This window comes from Chelon labrosus (genome assembly GCF_963514085.1).
Source record: "Chelon labrosus genome assembly, chromosome: 11".
Taxonomy (NCBI): Eukaryota; Metazoa; Chordata; class Actinopteri; order Mugiliformes; family Mugilidae; genus Chelon; species Chelon labrosus.
Genome location: NC_140344.1, coordinates 8,823,994 through 8,841,290, shown reverse-complemented (window position 1 = coordinate 8,841,290; position 17,297 = coordinate 8,823,994). Strand labels below are relative to the sequence as shown.

Genomic DNA, 17,297 nt, shown 5'->3' with positions numbered 1-17,297 from the left:
GCACCAGTTTTTCTTGATAAAAATAAAAACAAAGCTGGATAGAGCTTTTAACACTGTAGCACCAATTAATATGACTATATATACACCATTTTATCTGTGTGTAATGCATAATCCTTATAGTAGATCAGAAAGTATTTGCTGTTGGGTGGAAAACTTGTCTGTCTAAAACCATTCCTTTGTTATTGTAATTATTGGTGAAAATACATTTTCTTTTTTTTTCTTTTAACTAAAATTGACTAAAACTAGACTAAAACCTTTTTGAGTTTTCGTCGACTAAAACTAGACTAAAACCATCACATATAGAAATGACAAAAATGTGACTAAAACTAATAAGCATTTTCGTCCAAAAGACTAAGACTAAGACTAAATCTAAAATGGCTGCCAAAAACAACACTGGATGAGAGTTGGTCAAAATACCAAGTTATGACACACTATTTGTTTTCCAGAAAACCTTTATTGCTTGCAACCAAGAGCCGCTCATCAGCAGCAGATGACGACTGAAGAGAGGCAGTCTCTCCTCAGCTTTTATACTAGCCTAAACAATGTTCATATCTGCAGTCACATCATAAGATTACATATGACTTGACACAACACATTGTACTAACATCTCAACATACATCTCATGACACACATAACACTTCTACACTTTAAGCAGTATTGTGTGATATACAGTGACCTATTTCCAGAACACATATACACAGAAGAGGTACTTCAAATACCACCTCAGGACGAACTCCTTAAAGTGAGTTCCTTATGTTAATTCTCACAACGTATTATACAATGGAGCATACAACAACATATTCATTCATACCTTGCAACCACATGATTATCATAAGGCAGAGCTCCTGTCCAAAACACAAGCTTCCACCCTACATAATGTTGCATCCACAAATGTTAGGTTTCATATATGATATTAAAATAATAAGGGACATTTGATATTTTCCCTCACTGCATGGCACACAAGCCCTTTCTAGAACTGACAAATGATGTGAGCATTCAGGGAACATTCACGTGTCACTCTCCAGATGCCGTTTTCTGTCAGCATGGTGCAGCCTGTATCCTGGATGGATCTCTCTGGCTGTCCTTCTCCCCATTTGGTGAAGGTCAGAGGTCGGTTGTTCATATCAGCCTCAAAGTTCCCCTCTGACTTTTTATTGTTGACGTTGATCCAGGCCATTTTGTTGACATTGTCAAACACTTGAGTCAGTATGCTGTTCTCCTCCTCATCCTTGGGCAGAGCCAGCTCTAAGCCTTGTTGGGAGCAGAACTCTACAGCCTTGGAGAAAGAGCCTCTCTCCTTGTTGGACACAAAGTATTTCTGATTGACCTTCCGGACAAAGTCAAAGTTTACAGCTGGGGGACAAAAAGGCAGCAAATCAGGAATAACTCAGAGAGTAAAAACACCGTTTCTAAAAAGCCAAATGTGTATTGAATTCTTGCCACTGTACTTCGTCCTCTGAGAATAAAACTTTCACTGTGGTGAAACAAAGAGCTGTGTCCCCTTAAATACACTGCAGGAACCTTTTACTCTTTACATGTTCATGGACTTGTTACTAATGCTGTCTACATTATCAACACGAAACATAGTTTTGTCATTATATAAAATAGGCTTACGTTCATGCACACTGGGCCTGGGTATTTGTTTTAATGTGGAATACTAAACACAACTTCACCTACTATTAAAACTAAACCATGCTGGATTGTCTCAATGACAATAAAGATTGGTTGGTCTTACTTTTTCTAAATTTTAGTAAAAGTAAAACCAAGGTCATGATATTTGGACCTGGTGGTGCCTGTGAGGCTCCTCATGTGGACCTGAGCTCCCTGTGAAAAACCTGGGTGTGATAATGGAAAGTTAAATTGTATAAAAGGATAAAAACAGTGGTCAAGTCAACTCTTTTCCAGCTGAGGGTTTTATGAAAAGTTGACTTTTAACATTTTTGTCAGGGTTATCCATCTTTTTATTTAATTTCATCTTGACTACTGTAAAGCCCTCAATGCTGGTGTTAGCAGACCTCTATCATGCACTTACAGCTGGTGCAGAATGCAGCAGAATGTATTTTTTAATAAGAACACGCAAACAAGAAATCATCTGCCTCACACTAGCCTCTTGTCACTGACTCAGTAACGTTTAGGACTGATTTTAATATTTTAGTGTTTACTCATAAGTCACCGAATGTCTTTCTGATCTCCTACAACCACACATCCCTTTCTTCTGGTTGTCCCACAAACAAGGTTGAAATTCTCTCGTCTAAACAACTGTCTGAGGTTCAGAAAATATAACTCCTGAAAATGTAGAGGACACACATACATATTGTTTAGAAACACTGAGGTAAAGTTAGTTACAGCAGATGAAATACAGTAAACTGTTAATTGCAATCAATCACCCTCCACATTCGTCCTGAATGTATACTGAATAGCATACTTACCCACATCTAACTTAGCAATGGTCTTCTTCAAGGATTCAATGTCCTGGTCAATAGAACCAAAGAGATCTGGATTAAACAAAGAAAGTTCAGTTACCAAAGTGGCATCCAGTTGGACTCAAAGCAATGAATAATATATTTATGAAAAATAGTATTTCTGTATGTTCAGAGTTTGAACAATTGGTATCATAGAAGTGTTGAAGACTTGTGGTCAATTGAGGGTGTTCTCACTGTGACCTGTCACACTTAGGATTACTATAGTTCAGCTGATAAAGTGGGTTGTCCTCTAATCACACAGTTGGCAACCAAATGTCAACAGTATCCTAAAAGAGTCTCTTAGAGAAGGCGAGCACCGTGCATGGAAGCTGAGCCACAACTGGTGTTTGAATGTGGGTGAATGAGTAACACTGTAAAGCCCTCTGTGTACCACCAACGTGGAAAAGTGCTCCATAAGTGCAGGCCATTTATCATTTAACTGATGTTCCTTCCTTTTAAATCAATGTGACACTATGTGGTTTACAAATGATGGATTTTAAATGAGAAGACAGAACCAAATCAACAGCCGTCACTAAGAACTTTGAACAGGTAGAATTGCAACAGAGCTGGATGTAATCTACAGGGTTTCATCTTTTAGTGTCCACCAGTTGTGGACTGGATGTGTTTGTACCTTGTCTCACAATTAGTGCACATCAACAAAGGGAAAAACTTCTAAAAAACTAATAAAATCCTTTCACTTATATATAGTTTTAATGTTTAATTAATAGGTAACAATATAATAAAATAATAATACAGACCAATCAGCTACAACATCAAAACCGTTGACAAGTGAAGTGAATATCATTAATCATCTCATTCCAATGCAATCTTTGGCTCAGAAACCCTAGTTCATGGCATTCATATAAATGTGCTTTGCACCACCCAACTCAGTGGTGTTCCTGGAGCTTGCCTATCCCATAGCAACAACACTCCTGACGGCAGTGGCCATCTCCAGCAGGACAATGTGGCCCACCACACCATCTAAACTGCTCAGAAATGGCTAAAATAAAAACATTAAAAATAGCTTGAGGTGTTGGCCTGCCATCTGAACATCCCAAAATGACTGAGTATCTTTGGGAAGGACAACCAACGTCTTGATGACTGGCACCACAGGACACCCTCAGAAGTGTCCAATTATACACGAGTCAGAACTGTTTTGGAGGCACAAGGGACACCTACATAATATTTGGCAGCTGGTTTTAATGTTGTGGCCTATTGGTGGATCAAACTATTTATTGGAATTACAAAACAATCTTGAAGAGCTAAAGATTTAATAACCTCGTCCACACATTACAACTGGTCCAGGTACTCCACGTGGTCCAGCTGGTCCACGTGATCCAAATGGTCCTGGTAGGCCATCACGTCCTGGATCCCCTAGATACACAGGGTTCCAACCAGAGCAGATATAAAGATAGTGACCATGACTAAAAAGCCAAAAAAATACCAGAAAATTAGTAAAAGGAAACATTAGCTGAAAAAAAACAAAGGACATTTCATTTATCAATTGTCCTCAAGGACAAAAACGTAAATGTTTGGCCTGAGTATTTTCCTTAACAAAATGTGCATGCATTTCTAAAATATTACTGAAGCTTGGTCAGAAATAATATTCCTTGAAACATTGTTTTGGTGAAGATGATAACGCCCATCTTTTTGACCTTTTATTCCTGGGAATCCAGGAGCACCAGGAAGTCCAGGAAATCCACGAGACCCTTGAAGCCCAGGCAGTCCCATGTCTCCTTTCTCTCCTTTGAGACCAGGCAAACATGTAGGCTGACTGTAGCCTATAGATGCCATCAGGCAGAGAATGCAGGATAAGAGAAGCCACCTCATCTTCTCAGTGCAGGTCTGAAATTCATATGAAATATAGCACGGCTTTCCCATATACAGAAATATATTTAGCATTATCTTCAACTATTGAGTAAGTGCACATTGAAAAACAGGAACAACAATATACTGTGTCATCAATGCATTTGATGTAGATTTTCCATGCGTATATTTATGAATGTGGAGTCTGCTTAATATTCCAAACAACTCCACTACCAGCTAAATGCATGTAAAACCTACACGTTAAATTTAATGCTATAAATGCAAGTTGCACTTCTTTATTTTACAATGCATTTCACAGCACTAGCCATTTTTTGCAGGGAACTAATAACCCTAAATTGACAATAAAATAGTGACACAGAGAAAAGGACTCACCGTATAAACGAGGGGTGATCTGCAGAATGTGCCTTGTTCTTACCTCCAAAGACAAATGACAGAGAACTCAATGTAGAACTCATGTAGAGTGTGAGGGATGTGGACCAAAGTAAACAACAGATGCAAAGTCTCATGTGAACTTTATTACAGAAAAGAAGATGATCTGAATCCAACATCCTCCCTCTTTTTTGGACTGATGCCACCGACTGCAGTGATGAATGCTTTTAAATGTTTTCTTCCTGTTTCCTGAGCCCTTGCTTTTTTAAAAAAAAAATATGTCCCTGATATATCAGTTATTGTAAACAATCTAGAAATGACTTTGTAATGAAAATGATGAAAGACAATTAGAAAGTTTTCTGAATGGGAACAGGAACACTGACATTTGGGAGAAGATGAAATGTCTGAGTCCAAAACAAGACATGTACCACCCACCTAGACCAGACCAGACACCCCACCCCATAGCAATGACACCCCTTGATGGCAGCAGCCATCCACAGCAGGATCCCAAACTGATCAAGTATCTGTGGCATGATCCACAGAGGCCCCTCCCATCAACCCATAGGACCCAAAGCCCCCCCCCCACACACACACACTAACAACATTCTGTTACCAGACACCACAGGACACTCTCAGAAGGCCCATGTCCATTCTCTGATGAGTCACAGCTGTTTTGGAGGCACAAGGGAGACCTACACAATATTAGGAATGTGGTCATAATGTTATGCCTGGTCGGTTATGTATGGGGTAGCTGAGGAATAGTGTTTAGAGAAGCAGATTTGGGACTATATGGTCACAGGTTCAAATCCCCCCATGTCTGTGACTGAGGTGTCTTGAGCAAGCTCCTAACCCCCAAACTTCTCCGTGGGGGCCGCAGAGGTGGTAGCCCACTGCTCCAGGTTCACACTGCTGTGAATGGATGAGTTAAATGCAGAGGGATCAATGAAGGAAAATATAAAAATATAAATCGTGGGAGAGGCAACATTCACAGGGTTCAATTTGTGGTCTGTGTGCACAGAGCTCAGGGTTAGAAAAGAATCTCCTCAACTAAACATTTGCATGTACAACTTTCAAATATCAAAGAATTATATTAAAGCTTGAATGTGGGTCTGCCTGTATGTCACAGTTAAAAGCATTCAAAGAAAGTTGAGTCTGGACCCAACTATATAACTCAGCAAAAAACATTGTCCACATCTTCTAGACATGATTAATATTTTGACTTTATTGCCATGTTTCTAGCTGCAAGTGTGTAGGGCTATAGCTACAGTCCCAAATAAACAGAATGAAAACAAAGTGTTGAATGAAACTACTTCAAACTACTTCACTGCTAAAATATTTACTGTGGCTCAGTCCATTCAGTGCTGCTATACATGTATAACATCCTTTCTTTAATATCAGGGCTGTATAGTTAAACAGTGTTTGATATGAGAAAATGTCTGTGCAACAATAACATGCTGAAAGTGAAATCATATGTTTAGGCATTAAGCATGAATTGAGTTTCAGATATTTTTAGTAGTAACTGGTAGTAGTAAGTAGTAGGTAATATTTCTAAGAACATTAAGAGGATTCCTTCTAATACCCTTATCAATGAGAGTGCAGCCTTTGTGAGATCTTGACGTCACTGCATGGCACACAAGACCTTTCTAGAACTGACAAATGATGTGAGCATTCAGGGAACATTCACGTGTCACTCTCCAGACGCTGTTTTCTGTCAGCATGGTGCAGCCTGTATCCTGGATGGATTTGTCTGGCTGTCCTTCTCCCCATTTGGTGTAGGTCAGAGGTCGGTTCTTCATATCAGCTTCAAAGTTCCCCTCTGACTTTTTATTGTTGACGTTGATCCAGGCCATTTTGTTGACATCGTCAAACACTCGAGTCAGTATGCTGTTCTCCTCCTCATCCTTGGGCAGAGCCAGCTCTAAGCCTTGTTGGGAGCAGAACTCTACAGCCTTGGAGAAAGAGCCTCTCTCCTTGTTGGACACAAAGTATTTCTGATTGACCTTCCGGACAAAGTCAAAATTTACAGCTGGGGGACAAAAAGGCAGCAAATCAGGAATAACTCAGAGAGTAAAGACACCGTTTCTAAAAAGCCAAATGTGTATTGAATTCTTGCCACTGTACTTCGTCCTCTCAGTATAAAACTCTCACTGTGGTGAAACAAAGAGCTGTGTCCCCTTAAATACACTGCAGCAACCTTTTACTCTTTACATGTTCATTGCCTGACTACTAATGCTGTCTACATTATTAACACGAAACATAGTTTAGTCATTATATAAAATAGGCTTACGTTTATGCACACTGGGCCTGGGCGTTTTTTTTAATGTGGAATACTAAACACAACTTCACCTACTATTAAAACTGAACCATGCTGGATTGTCTCAATGACAGTAAAGATTGGTTGGTCTTACTCTTTCTAAATTTTAGTAAAAGTAAAACCGAGGTCATAATATTTGGACCTGGTGGTCCCTGTGAGGCTCCTCATGTGGACCTGAGCTCCCTGCTCCCATAACTGAAGCCCACTGTTCAAAACCTGGATGAGATAATGGAAAGTTAAGATTTTAAAAACAGTGGTCAAGTCCATTTTTTTTCCCAGCTCAGGGTTTATCAAAAGTTGTCTTTTAACATATTTTTCAGGGTTATCCATGTTTCTATCAAAACACGCAAACAAGAAATCATCTCCCTCACACTAGCCTCTCGTCACTGACTCAGTACCGTTTAGGACTGATTTTAATATTTTAGTGTTTACTCATAAGTCACCGAATGTCTTTCTGATCTCCTACAACCACACATCCCTTTCTTCTGGTTGTCCCACAAACAAGGTTGAAATTCCCTCTTCTAAACAACTGTCTGACGTCCACATTCGTCCTGAATAGCATACTTACTCATGTCTAACTTAGCAATGGTCTTCTTCAAGGATTCAATGTCCTGGTCAATAGAACCAAAGAGATCTGGATTAAGCAGAGAAAGTACAGTTACCAAAGTGGCATCCAGTTGGACTCAAAGCTCTTACAACCAACGTCCTGATGACTGGCACCACAGGACGCCCTCAGATTACCTCGTCCACACATTACAACTGGTCCAGGTGTTCCACGTGCTCCACGTGGTCCAGGTAGTCCAGGTCGTCCATCACGTCCTGGAACCCGTAGATACACAGGGTTCCAACATGAGCAGATATAAAGATAGTACGATGGAGTATTAGGGCCACACATGAAGAAAAAAAATATATTTTTGCCATGACGAGATTAAACTCGACATGGCGACTTTAAAGTTGACACGTCGACATTAAACTCGACATGTCGAGAATAAAGTTGAAACGTCACGTCGACTTTAAAGTCGACATTTCGAGAATAAAGTTGAAATATCGTGGCGACTTTAATCTCGACATTATGTCTTCTGTGCATTCCAAACTAGCTGTTAGTTCGGAGAAGACATCAACCGCTCCACAGCTGCTGTCTCGGCGATAAAGTGTGAAGGTAAGTTTTTGACATGCTGCAACTGTATTCATCACTGGAAGCGGTGGCCTACCAATAACGTAACGTACGTATTTCCCTTTAGTGATGCTTACCCGAGCTCGCAGCTCTGGATTTGAAAACATGTCAGTCAGCGTGACAGACTTTCTACGAGGCCGGGGTGTCCCCCAAGAAGCCCTCACGCTAATGGAGGAGCAAAAGGTAGGCCTACGTTGTGACCCCTGGTTGTGATGTGGAGACAAAAGTGCCTGCCTAAAGACCTAACTTCATCTTTTGTCTAAAATGAGTTATTGTCATTTTTGGGATTTTGGGATGTTGTTTTTGGGTTAGGCTATCCATGGATTAAAGTTTTCCGTCATATGACGGATTTGCGTCAACTCGGGTCTCAAAAGGCTAAAAATGAGATCGGTGCAGATCCGAAGAAAAAAAAAAAAAGAGGGGCGGGTCTACAACACGATATGATACGCAACAACTTCACCTATCAGCTGTGGAGTTTTAACTGTCTGAGAGGAGCCTGCCTGCGCGCACCTCGGGATCGCTCGGGATGCGCCGAGCTCTCCTCCGGGGCGGAGGGAGACACGCCGCGGCCCTCGAAGAAGGGAGGCATCAGCAGCAGACCAACCTCGCGCCAGGCGGAGGTGGTTGCGCCAGACCGTTAATGATCCTTCCGCAGGTTCACCAACGGAAACCTTGTTACGACTTTTACTTCCTCTAGATAGTCAAGTTTGATCGTCTTCTCTGCGCCCCGCCAGGGCCGTGACCGACTCCGGCGCGGCCGATCCGAGGACCTCACTAAACCATCCAATCGGTAGTAGCGACGGGCGGTGTGTACAAAGGGCAGGGACTTAATCAATTAGGGACTTAATTATGACCCGCCCTTACTGGGAATTCCTCGTTCATGGGAAATAATTGCAATCCCCAATCCCTATCACGAGTGGGGTTCAGCGGCAGGGGTGGAGCAGCAATTTTAAAAGTGGGGGGGTTCTAGGGGTAGTACATGAGCACTGCAACCACCTTTGCCCCTCTTTCAGTCTCCAAAGCTAATGCAATGCATTTCTAGATTTTCTTCATCAGGGTATGCAAATAATATTGCATTCAAAATGTACATTACAGCATAACGCGATATAACCCAAGATATATATTCACAAACAATCACATACCATGGTATTAAGCAGTTCATTTATGTTTTATTAAAGAACAAGTGTGAGTGACAAGAACACTGTGTTCCCTCCCTCTCCTCTCATGTTCTCCCCTTCTTCTCCTCTTATGTTCTCCTTCTCTTCTCTCCTGTTCTCTCCCTCATCTTCTCCATACTCTCCTTTGTCCTGACTCCTGGACTTCCCTTCCTCATCCTACATAAAGAACTGAATGTTAATATTCCTGAACATTGAAGTTTTGAAATATTTTATGTTAACTTAGAACAAACCTCAAAAGCCTTGATTTTGATGAGGAAACATTCATTTCTTTTTTTGTTCTTTTATCTGCTTTTTATTAATTATTTCACATATATTTTGTTGTTCTAATCTGTTTTAACTAGTCTTTCATCCTAGCCTTTATTGTACTCTATATTATTATTTTATTCCTCTTATTATTTAAGATTTTAATAGTTTTATTGCATTTCATTGTCTTCATTTACGTAAATGAACACCTACATGGCTTTATTGCCAGTACTACTATACCACTGAATTAGTGTATTTTTGGATTGACAGCTTTCTGTTTCCCTCCTGTCACCTAATTACATGACAACTTGAGTGGAAAAATAAGTCAATCTTCTGCTGCCTTTCATTACAAGATGATTCTCTTTCAGTAACTAGTTAATATACGTACTGGTATTAATTTTTTTACCCTTCAAATGTGACATAATTTTGTTAACTTAAACTTTTTTCTCTTCCATACAGTGTGGATAATTGGTGACGGTGTGGGGCCTAGAGAGCTGTGACCACCATGGGAACAACCTCAGTCTGCAGGATGTCCTCATCTGTTGGTTTGTCTTGGTGGACTACAGTGGAAAGGCCTTCCTCCTTTTTTTTCTATAGCAAATATTTTTAAATATTACATTAAAATCCTACTTGTATTTGCACTCCTTTTGTCTTTCATGCTTCCTGTAGATCTTTCACAAATGTCACTGTTAATCTGAAAGTTAAAAAATAACAGGCAATGGTGTTCAACACATGAGATAGAATACAGAATTATAGTTTATGTAGAAAGGTAACAAACAAAAACTGTGTTAAAATGACCACAATATTAACATTGAAAACTGATGAATGTCAGCAAGTCCAACATTTGCTGTTAATTTAAATTATATTTAGTCTTTTCTATTTTAATAACAAAAAAATTACTGTTATACAAGCAGTGGTTTAACAAGTTAAGATCAAATGCATTCAGGGAAACATCAACATTATAGACAACACATTTCCAAGTTGTTTAGTGTTCTTTAATATGTGAACAGATGTAACAGTAATTACAAATACTTGTGTCCTGTGAAATAAGTAACGTTTTCAACCTCTTTATTATTATTGTTGTTAGTGTTGTTTGTTCCAGATTTCTCTCTCCCAAAGTGTCCTATAGAAGAAAAAGGTAACTGGTTAATAACAGTGGCAGAAAGAAATACCATGACCTGTCTGGTGCAGGCCAGGAACACTGGACAAACATATAAGAAACTAAAAAGCACGAGGACATAAGGATAAAAAAATATAAATATGACAGATCCAAGACTGGAGAACCTGTATATGACATCTGTAGCAACAAAGGCCTGTTCAGGTGTCATTAATAATTTTAGGTTATACAAATCTTATTGTAATTGCACACAGGTCGCCACTTCTTAATGATTTTAAGATATTCGTTATATTGCCAAAATCAAGTTCAAAATTAACATTACATGTATGTTAGCTAATTTATGAGGTGAACTATTTTTACCAACGTCATACAGAAGCATTAGGTTTAAAAGTATCATCATCGTAAAGTCCAACACTTCTATATTACGTATTGATTTCTATACAAGTCGGTTTAATGACCGTAACAACCAACAATGTGCTCCCGTTAACATCGCATTAGCTGGTTAACGAGCTAGCTAACAAGCTGAGCTAACTCGCTTGTTTTGTTAAGCGCAAACACCAATGCTTGCTAATTAGTGCGAACTTATTTAGAATAAAACTAGTGTTTCACTCACCGAAAAAACTGAAGAGCAGATTTCTTTGAAGGTCTGTTAGAACAATTAACCGAACAACAAGCCATTGTTTATTCGGTATTTGTCAGTGGTATTTGTGTGTACTATTTTCCAAAACTGACTACAAGCACGGCCGGATGGTCGTGACACTAATTAGCTAACTGGGGACTAGCGGAGAGACCAAAGCTAGCAGCTACCACCAAGGGACCGGCCCATACGTCACCTGTCACTCAAGGCGGGAACGCCCTTAATAATGCAGAATTTTAAACCTTAATAAAAAATAAACGAACACGTTAGAAAAAAATTCACCCCCCGTACAGTTGTCACGAATAGTGAAATAAGGCATTGAGACTAAAACCGTTTTTTGTACCAGGCTGTAAACATGTTTAATATTGCTGTAAAGTTGGGCATTTTAACATGGGGGTCAATGGGGATTTGCTCCCTTTTGGAGCCAGCCTCAAGCGGTCACTCGATGAACTGCAGTTTTTTGCACTTCCGCATTGGCTTCAATTTTCAGACCCGGAGGTTGCCGCCTGGCTGGGGCGGGCAAACGGTTTAATAGAGAGGCGAAGTCCCGCCCCCCTACTTCCGGGTTATGGGACCTATCTTTCGAAAAAATATGAACGGCAGTCTATGGAGAGATAATAATTATTTTTTGGTCCCGATCGAATTGTGGCATGAATTTCACATATGATGTGTGTGAATTTAAAAGATAATTTTTCACGTCAAGAGATAAATTATTTGACGTAAATAAGCTGAACAACATTAGGTTTTGTATGAGATCGCTTAGTGAACTACATCTCTCTAGAGATCCCTAGAGAACTATGGCTGTCTCCTTGTTGAGCTTTACCGTCTTCTTCCAGGACGAAGGCAGAAGCATCAAATGAGGTGAAAATCATTATAAATCGGGTCATGTCGAGAGCTGTAGTTACACGAAGGGAGTTTTGGTCGGTTCTGTACACGCCAGCATGCGGGACTTGTAGTTCGTTTAATTACGTATTTTCCATAGCGTTTTACTTAACTATCTTGCGACAAACTGTGACATTCTTGACATATAAAATCATTTTTTATTCTGAAAAACAACATATGTATAATCCAAGGCACAAGTCGATCGGGACCAGAAAATAATTTATCTTTCGCCATAGACTGCCGTTCATATTTTTTCGAAAGATAGGTCCCATAACCCGGAAGTAGAGGGGGCGGGACTTCGGCTCTCTATACCTTAGGAAAAAGTGGGGGGGATGAAATCAGCTTGTTGAAAAAGTGGGGGTGTTGCAACACCCCCATCCCCCACGGGTGCGACGCCCATGTTCAGCGGGTTACCCACGGCGTGGGGATTTTTATTTTTTTTTTTTAATGCTCAATGCATGTTTTTTTTTTATGTCGTGTCAATTTATCATTCAATCAAACATGACCAAAAAGAAAGGCACAAGGCATGTCCACAAACAAAAGGTTAAAACTCCACAAAGTGATTGCCTAAAAAAATTTTCAGTCAGATGATTTTTTTTTGCTTTAATCCCTGACGGTAGCATAACTAGGGTCTCTACATGTAAACCGAACCATTGAGAACTTTGCAAGTATACAGGCAGTTTATTAAAAAAGGAACACAGTACCGTTTATGTCTTATGTCTGTGTTCCTTTTTTAAAAAACTGCCTGTATACTTGCAAAGTTAAATCATATCTTTGGTCATGTTAACCTGTTATTTTTTTAGATTTAAGTTTGATATCTGACAGCAAGCAAACGTCATTTTCTAGATAAGGTCAATGCTAGCTAACGCAATTTAGTAGCTCGGTTTATTCAGTTTGACAAAAAGAATAGAATATATAAAACCAGAAAAATAAATAAACTTTCCAGCTCAGTCAAATAATAAAATTAATTTACCTCTGAATCTCTGGGCCTCTTCCTCTGTCAAACTTAGTCCGGCTTCGTACAGCTTTTGAAGGAGCTCCTCCGTGATTACACTGATTTCTTTCTGATCCACTTAAAAGTGCATACCAATAGGCTACAATACCTATATTTTGTATAAAAGCTTTATGTGTGAAGATGATAGAAATAGTTATACTTAATTATTCATAAATATTTTTGTGTCACTTGTAATATTAAGTTTAGTCCTATTTTATTAAATTACTGCTGTGTTCTCTGAGGTTTGCTTGAAAACAGATGCCCCCCCCCCCCCCCCCCCCCCCCCATACTGGAAACTTGGGATTAAGAATAAGAGTGTAAATGAACTGAATTTCCCAATTCTGATGCACAAAACATACCATCCCCCAACTGTATCAGTCACACACAGCCTCACATTGTCATTGTACCCCTGTTTGTGGAAAAAATGGTACAGATGTGGACCCTTGATCATTTTGGAACTTAAATGTACCTTTTTGACCCAAAAAGGGTACATTTAAGTTCCATGAGGAACAACTTGGAACTTGTGAGGGTACATCCTCAGCAGATGTACCTTAGAGAACAAAAATGAACCTCAGTCGTACCCTTTTTTCTGACAGAGTAGCCTACAATTTGACCAAATCATCTACACAAGGCATTGTGTTGAATCGTCGGCCAATTGTCTGATTCTGGATTCAGTGCGGGTATCCTGTGGAGCGGTTGCTCTCTCTCCAAACTATTTTGAACTAATTTCAACTTTATTCTCGAAATGTCGAGTTTAATGTTGACATGGCGACTTTAAAGTCGACATGTCGAGTTTAAAGTCGACATGACATTTCAACTTTATTCTCGACATGACATTTCAACTTTATTCTCGGCATGTCGAGTTTAATGTCGACGTGTTGACTTTCTTCATGTGTGGCCCTAATACTCCGTCGTAAGATAGTGACCATGACTAAAAAGCCCCCCCCCCCCCAAAGAAAAAACACTAGAAAATTAGAAAAAAGGAAATGTTAGCTGAAAAACACCTGAGGACATTTTGTTTATAAATTGTTCTCAAGGACAAAATTGTAAATTGTTTGGCCTGAATATTTTCCTTTTAATAAAAGTAAAATGCATTGAAAATTAACATGACTGGGTTAGAAAATACTCAAGGGAAACCATAAGGGGTGGAAACAAGGAAAACTACATTTGAAACCTGAAATTCCCGGAGCTCCTGGAAATCCTGGTGGTCCTGCTGGTCCTGGTGGACCTGGTGGTCCTGGTGGTCCTGGTGGTCCTGGTGGTCCCTGCATCCCAGCAAATACTCTGTCATCTTTGGGACCAGAAAGATCTGGAAGCTGACAGTAGCCAGTAGGAACCATCAGACAGAGGACGAAGAATAGGAGGTACAGGTTCATCTTCTGGATGGAGAACAGAAATTTATATAAAACAAAAAATACAGGAGGTCATTTCATGTTTGCAGTTTCCATTTAAAGTAGTTTTGCATCAACAAAATTGTTCATTTATTAATATCTTAGTTTCCACATCTTGCAATACAAAGTTCTTTAAATTTATCTGCAAGTATGTCATAAAATGATTCTTATGGCATGAGTAATGTTAAGCTAGTGCTAACTATTAATATAAGAAATAAACTCACAGTTTAAACAGGAATTATCTCCCGAACGTTCTGCTTCTTTCCGGTTTCCAAACAAAACTGGGAGAGAAAACAGTTCCAAGTTCAATATATGCGAGTTCCAGCCTAGAGGAAACAAAAAGCAGTGGAAAAATATGGAATTAGACACACAAAAGAGAACCAGTGACACCATGTGGTCGGAGAACAAAGTCCTTATAATGACACCAGAGTTTTGATTGAAATTATGAAGCTATATTATGAAGCTATCACATTGAAGTTTCCCTTAGCTTCATGTGTTTCTCAACACATTGCACATTTTCTTCCCTATAGTGTAAAACACATTTAGTTGTATGTAACTGTGCTAAACCACGGTGTTCCAGATAATGAAATTTAGATTAACTGTGTAAGCTCCAAACAAAAAACACTAAAAAGTCAATAAGATCACTTGCAGTCTTGAATGAAGGAAACTATGAGACAATTTCACTGCTAAACTATTTATTGAGGCAAGCTCACAGAATATATAATCTAGTTGCAACACAAGCATAATATTCTTTCTCTTATAGCATTCATCTTGTATATATTGCTGTTTTTTAACATACAAATATGTCTGTCCAATACTACAACGCTGATAATGCAATCACATGTTTCATAAGCGATGATTCACTTTTATGGATATGTTTTAGGAAACTTTATGTTCTGAAAGTAAATATTGTTAATAATAAGTAAGATTTATTGTCGAATATTAAAATACCCTAATAAATACTCAAATTCACTTTTTTATGACAACTCTTTGGTTTGACCTGGTTTCATTTCTGTATGACTTTCATACTTGGGGCAGAGCCAGCTCTAAGCCTCTTTGGGAGCAGAACTCTGCAGCCTTGGAGAAAGAGCCTCTCTCCTTGTTGGACACAAAGTATTTCTGATTGACCTTCCGGACAAAGTCAAAGTTTGTAACTGAAATGAAGGCATGCAACAAATTAGGAATGCATCATGAAGTTATACAGTTTGTTTTGATTATGCTGAAACACAGAGTCATGTCCACTTAAACACACTAGAGCTACATTACACTCAGTCTAAGTTCCAATATAAATAGTTAGAAATATTTAGGATTCTTTTTTGGATGTTCATAGATTGACTATCCCATAATAATGTTGTCTACACTAAAACAGAATTTTGTCTTCATCCAAAGAAGGCGAAAATGTAGGCACCATGGGTAAATGTTTTTTTTTTTTTTTTTTTTTTTTCATAATAATAAAGACAGGTGGAGCAAACAAGTAAATACTTACCCAGGTCTAACTTAGCAGTGGTGTTCTTTAAATACTGAATGTCCCGTTCAATAGAATCATAGAGGTCTGGATTAAGCAAAGAAAGTTCAGTCACCAAAATTGCATTTAGCTGTAACTCACAGCAATACATTCTAATCTTATTAACAGCTGCATTTCTATTTGTTCAAACTAACATTTGGTTTCAACTGAGTGTTGATGCATTGGGGTAATTTTAGACTTTCATTGCAAAAAAAACAGAAAAAACATTCGTGGCCTGCTTTGTTGTCACTGTGACCAATACCACTCATGATTACTGTAATTCAGGTGATGAAGTGGGTTGTCAACTAACCGCAGAGTTGGCAAACCACATGCCAAGTATAATGCTCCTTCTTATTAAATCAACATGACACTATGTGGTTTACAAATGAGGGCTTTAAAATGAGAAGACAGGGTGTACCCCGCCTCTGGACCGATAACGGCTGGGATAGACTCCAGCCCCCCTGTGGCCCTTTACAGAATGAATGAATGAATGAAAATGTAATAACCTCGTCCACGCATTACAACTGGTCCTGGTACTCCAGGTGGTCCAGGTGGTCCAGGTTTTCCACGTCGTCCAGGTTGTCCAACTGGTCCAACTGGTCCAACTGGTCCAGGTAATCCTGGTGTTCCTGGTCGCGACAGGGTTCAAACAAGAGCAGGTAAACAAAATATAGACGATAATTAGGAAAAACCACCTGAGGCAACATCATCCATCAAGTAAAAAACTGTAAAGGTTTGATTTGGTTATTTTTATAAAAGAAATATGTAATGCAATGTAATGCAAATCAACATGACTTCGTCAGAAAAACATCCTCTTCACCTGGGAATCCACGTGCTCCTTGTGGCCTTGATGGTCCTCGTTCTCCTCGTGGTCCTGGTGGTCCTGTTGGTCCTGGTGGTCCTGGCTCCCCTCTCTCACCTTTGAGACCAGCAAGAATTTCAACTTCCCTGCAGCCAGTAGGAGCCATCAGGCAAAGGATGAAGAATAGGAGACAGAGCTTCATCTTCTCAGTGCAGAATCTATAGAAAATATAGTTGGTCATTTTCATATTTACAGTCTCCATGTGAAGTAGTTTAGACAAATAAACAAATAGCAGTGGAAAAATATGGATACGGACACACAAAAGAGAACCAGAGACTCCACGTCCATCTGAGAACAGAGGCTTTATAATGACAACATGACAACACAATGACAAATTTTTAAA

At 39.3% G+C, this 17,297-nt stretch overlaps 2 protein-coding genes across 3 annotated transcripts; both read right to left on the bottom strand.

Moving 5' to 3' along the window:
- Window positions 1-495: 495 nt before the first annotated feature.
- LOC311495970 (mannose-binding protein C-like) lies at window positions 496-4,732 on the bottom strand. 2 transcript variants are annotated; one of them, XM_084555662.1, is made up of 5 exons: window positions 4,662-4,732; window positions 4,118-4,307; window positions 3,741-3,836; window positions 2,430-2,495; window positions 496-1,353 (listed from the first exon to the last, which is right to left on the bottom strand). In XM_084555662.1, the coding sequence occupies exons 2-5, from the start codon at window positions 4,290-4,292 to the stop codon at window positions 971-973; spliced, it is 720 nt and encodes a 239-aa protein (XP_084411788.1). In that variant the 5' UTR covers window positions 4,293-4,307; window positions 4,662-4,732; the 3' UTR covers window positions 496-970. The 2 variants fall into 2 exon arrangements, with proteins under 2 accessions (XP_084411788.1, XP_084411787.1); XM_084555661.1 differs by lacking the exon at window positions 4,662-4,732 and having other exon boundaries at window positions 4,118-4,410.
- Window positions 4,733-5,277: 545 nt separating this feature from the next.
- Window positions 5,278-16,204, bottom strand: LOC311496177 (collectin-11-like; the record flags this gene model as incomplete). The annotated part of the gene is made up of 7 exons (XM_084555940.1): window positions 5,278-6,684; window positions 7,541-7,606; window positions 7,714-7,791; window positions 14,372-14,576; window positions 15,618-15,742; window positions 16,075-16,140; window positions 16,195-16,204. 7 exons carry the CDS (start codon window positions 16,202-16,204, stop codon window positions 6,302-6,304), a joined length of 933 nt encoding a protein of 310 aa, XP_084412066.1. The 3' UTR covers window positions 5,278-6,301.
- Window positions 16,205-17,297: the final 1,093 nt, after the last annotated feature.

Excerpts from the sequence above, each read along its gene's own strand:
- LOC311495970 (XM_084555661.1), bottom strand. The coding sequence starts at position 4,364 with ATGCTAAATATATTTCTGTATATGGGAAAGCCGTGCTATATTTCATAT. Across the intron at positions 3,837-4,117 it reads TGGATTCCCAGGAATAAAAG|GGGATCCAGGACGTGATGGC; the intron begins GTCAAAAAGATG and ends CTGTGTATCTAG. Across the intron at positions 1,354-2,429 it reads CATTGCTAAGTTAGATGTGG|CTGTAAACTTTGACTTTGTC; the intron begins GTAAGTATGCTA and ends TTTGTCCCCCAG.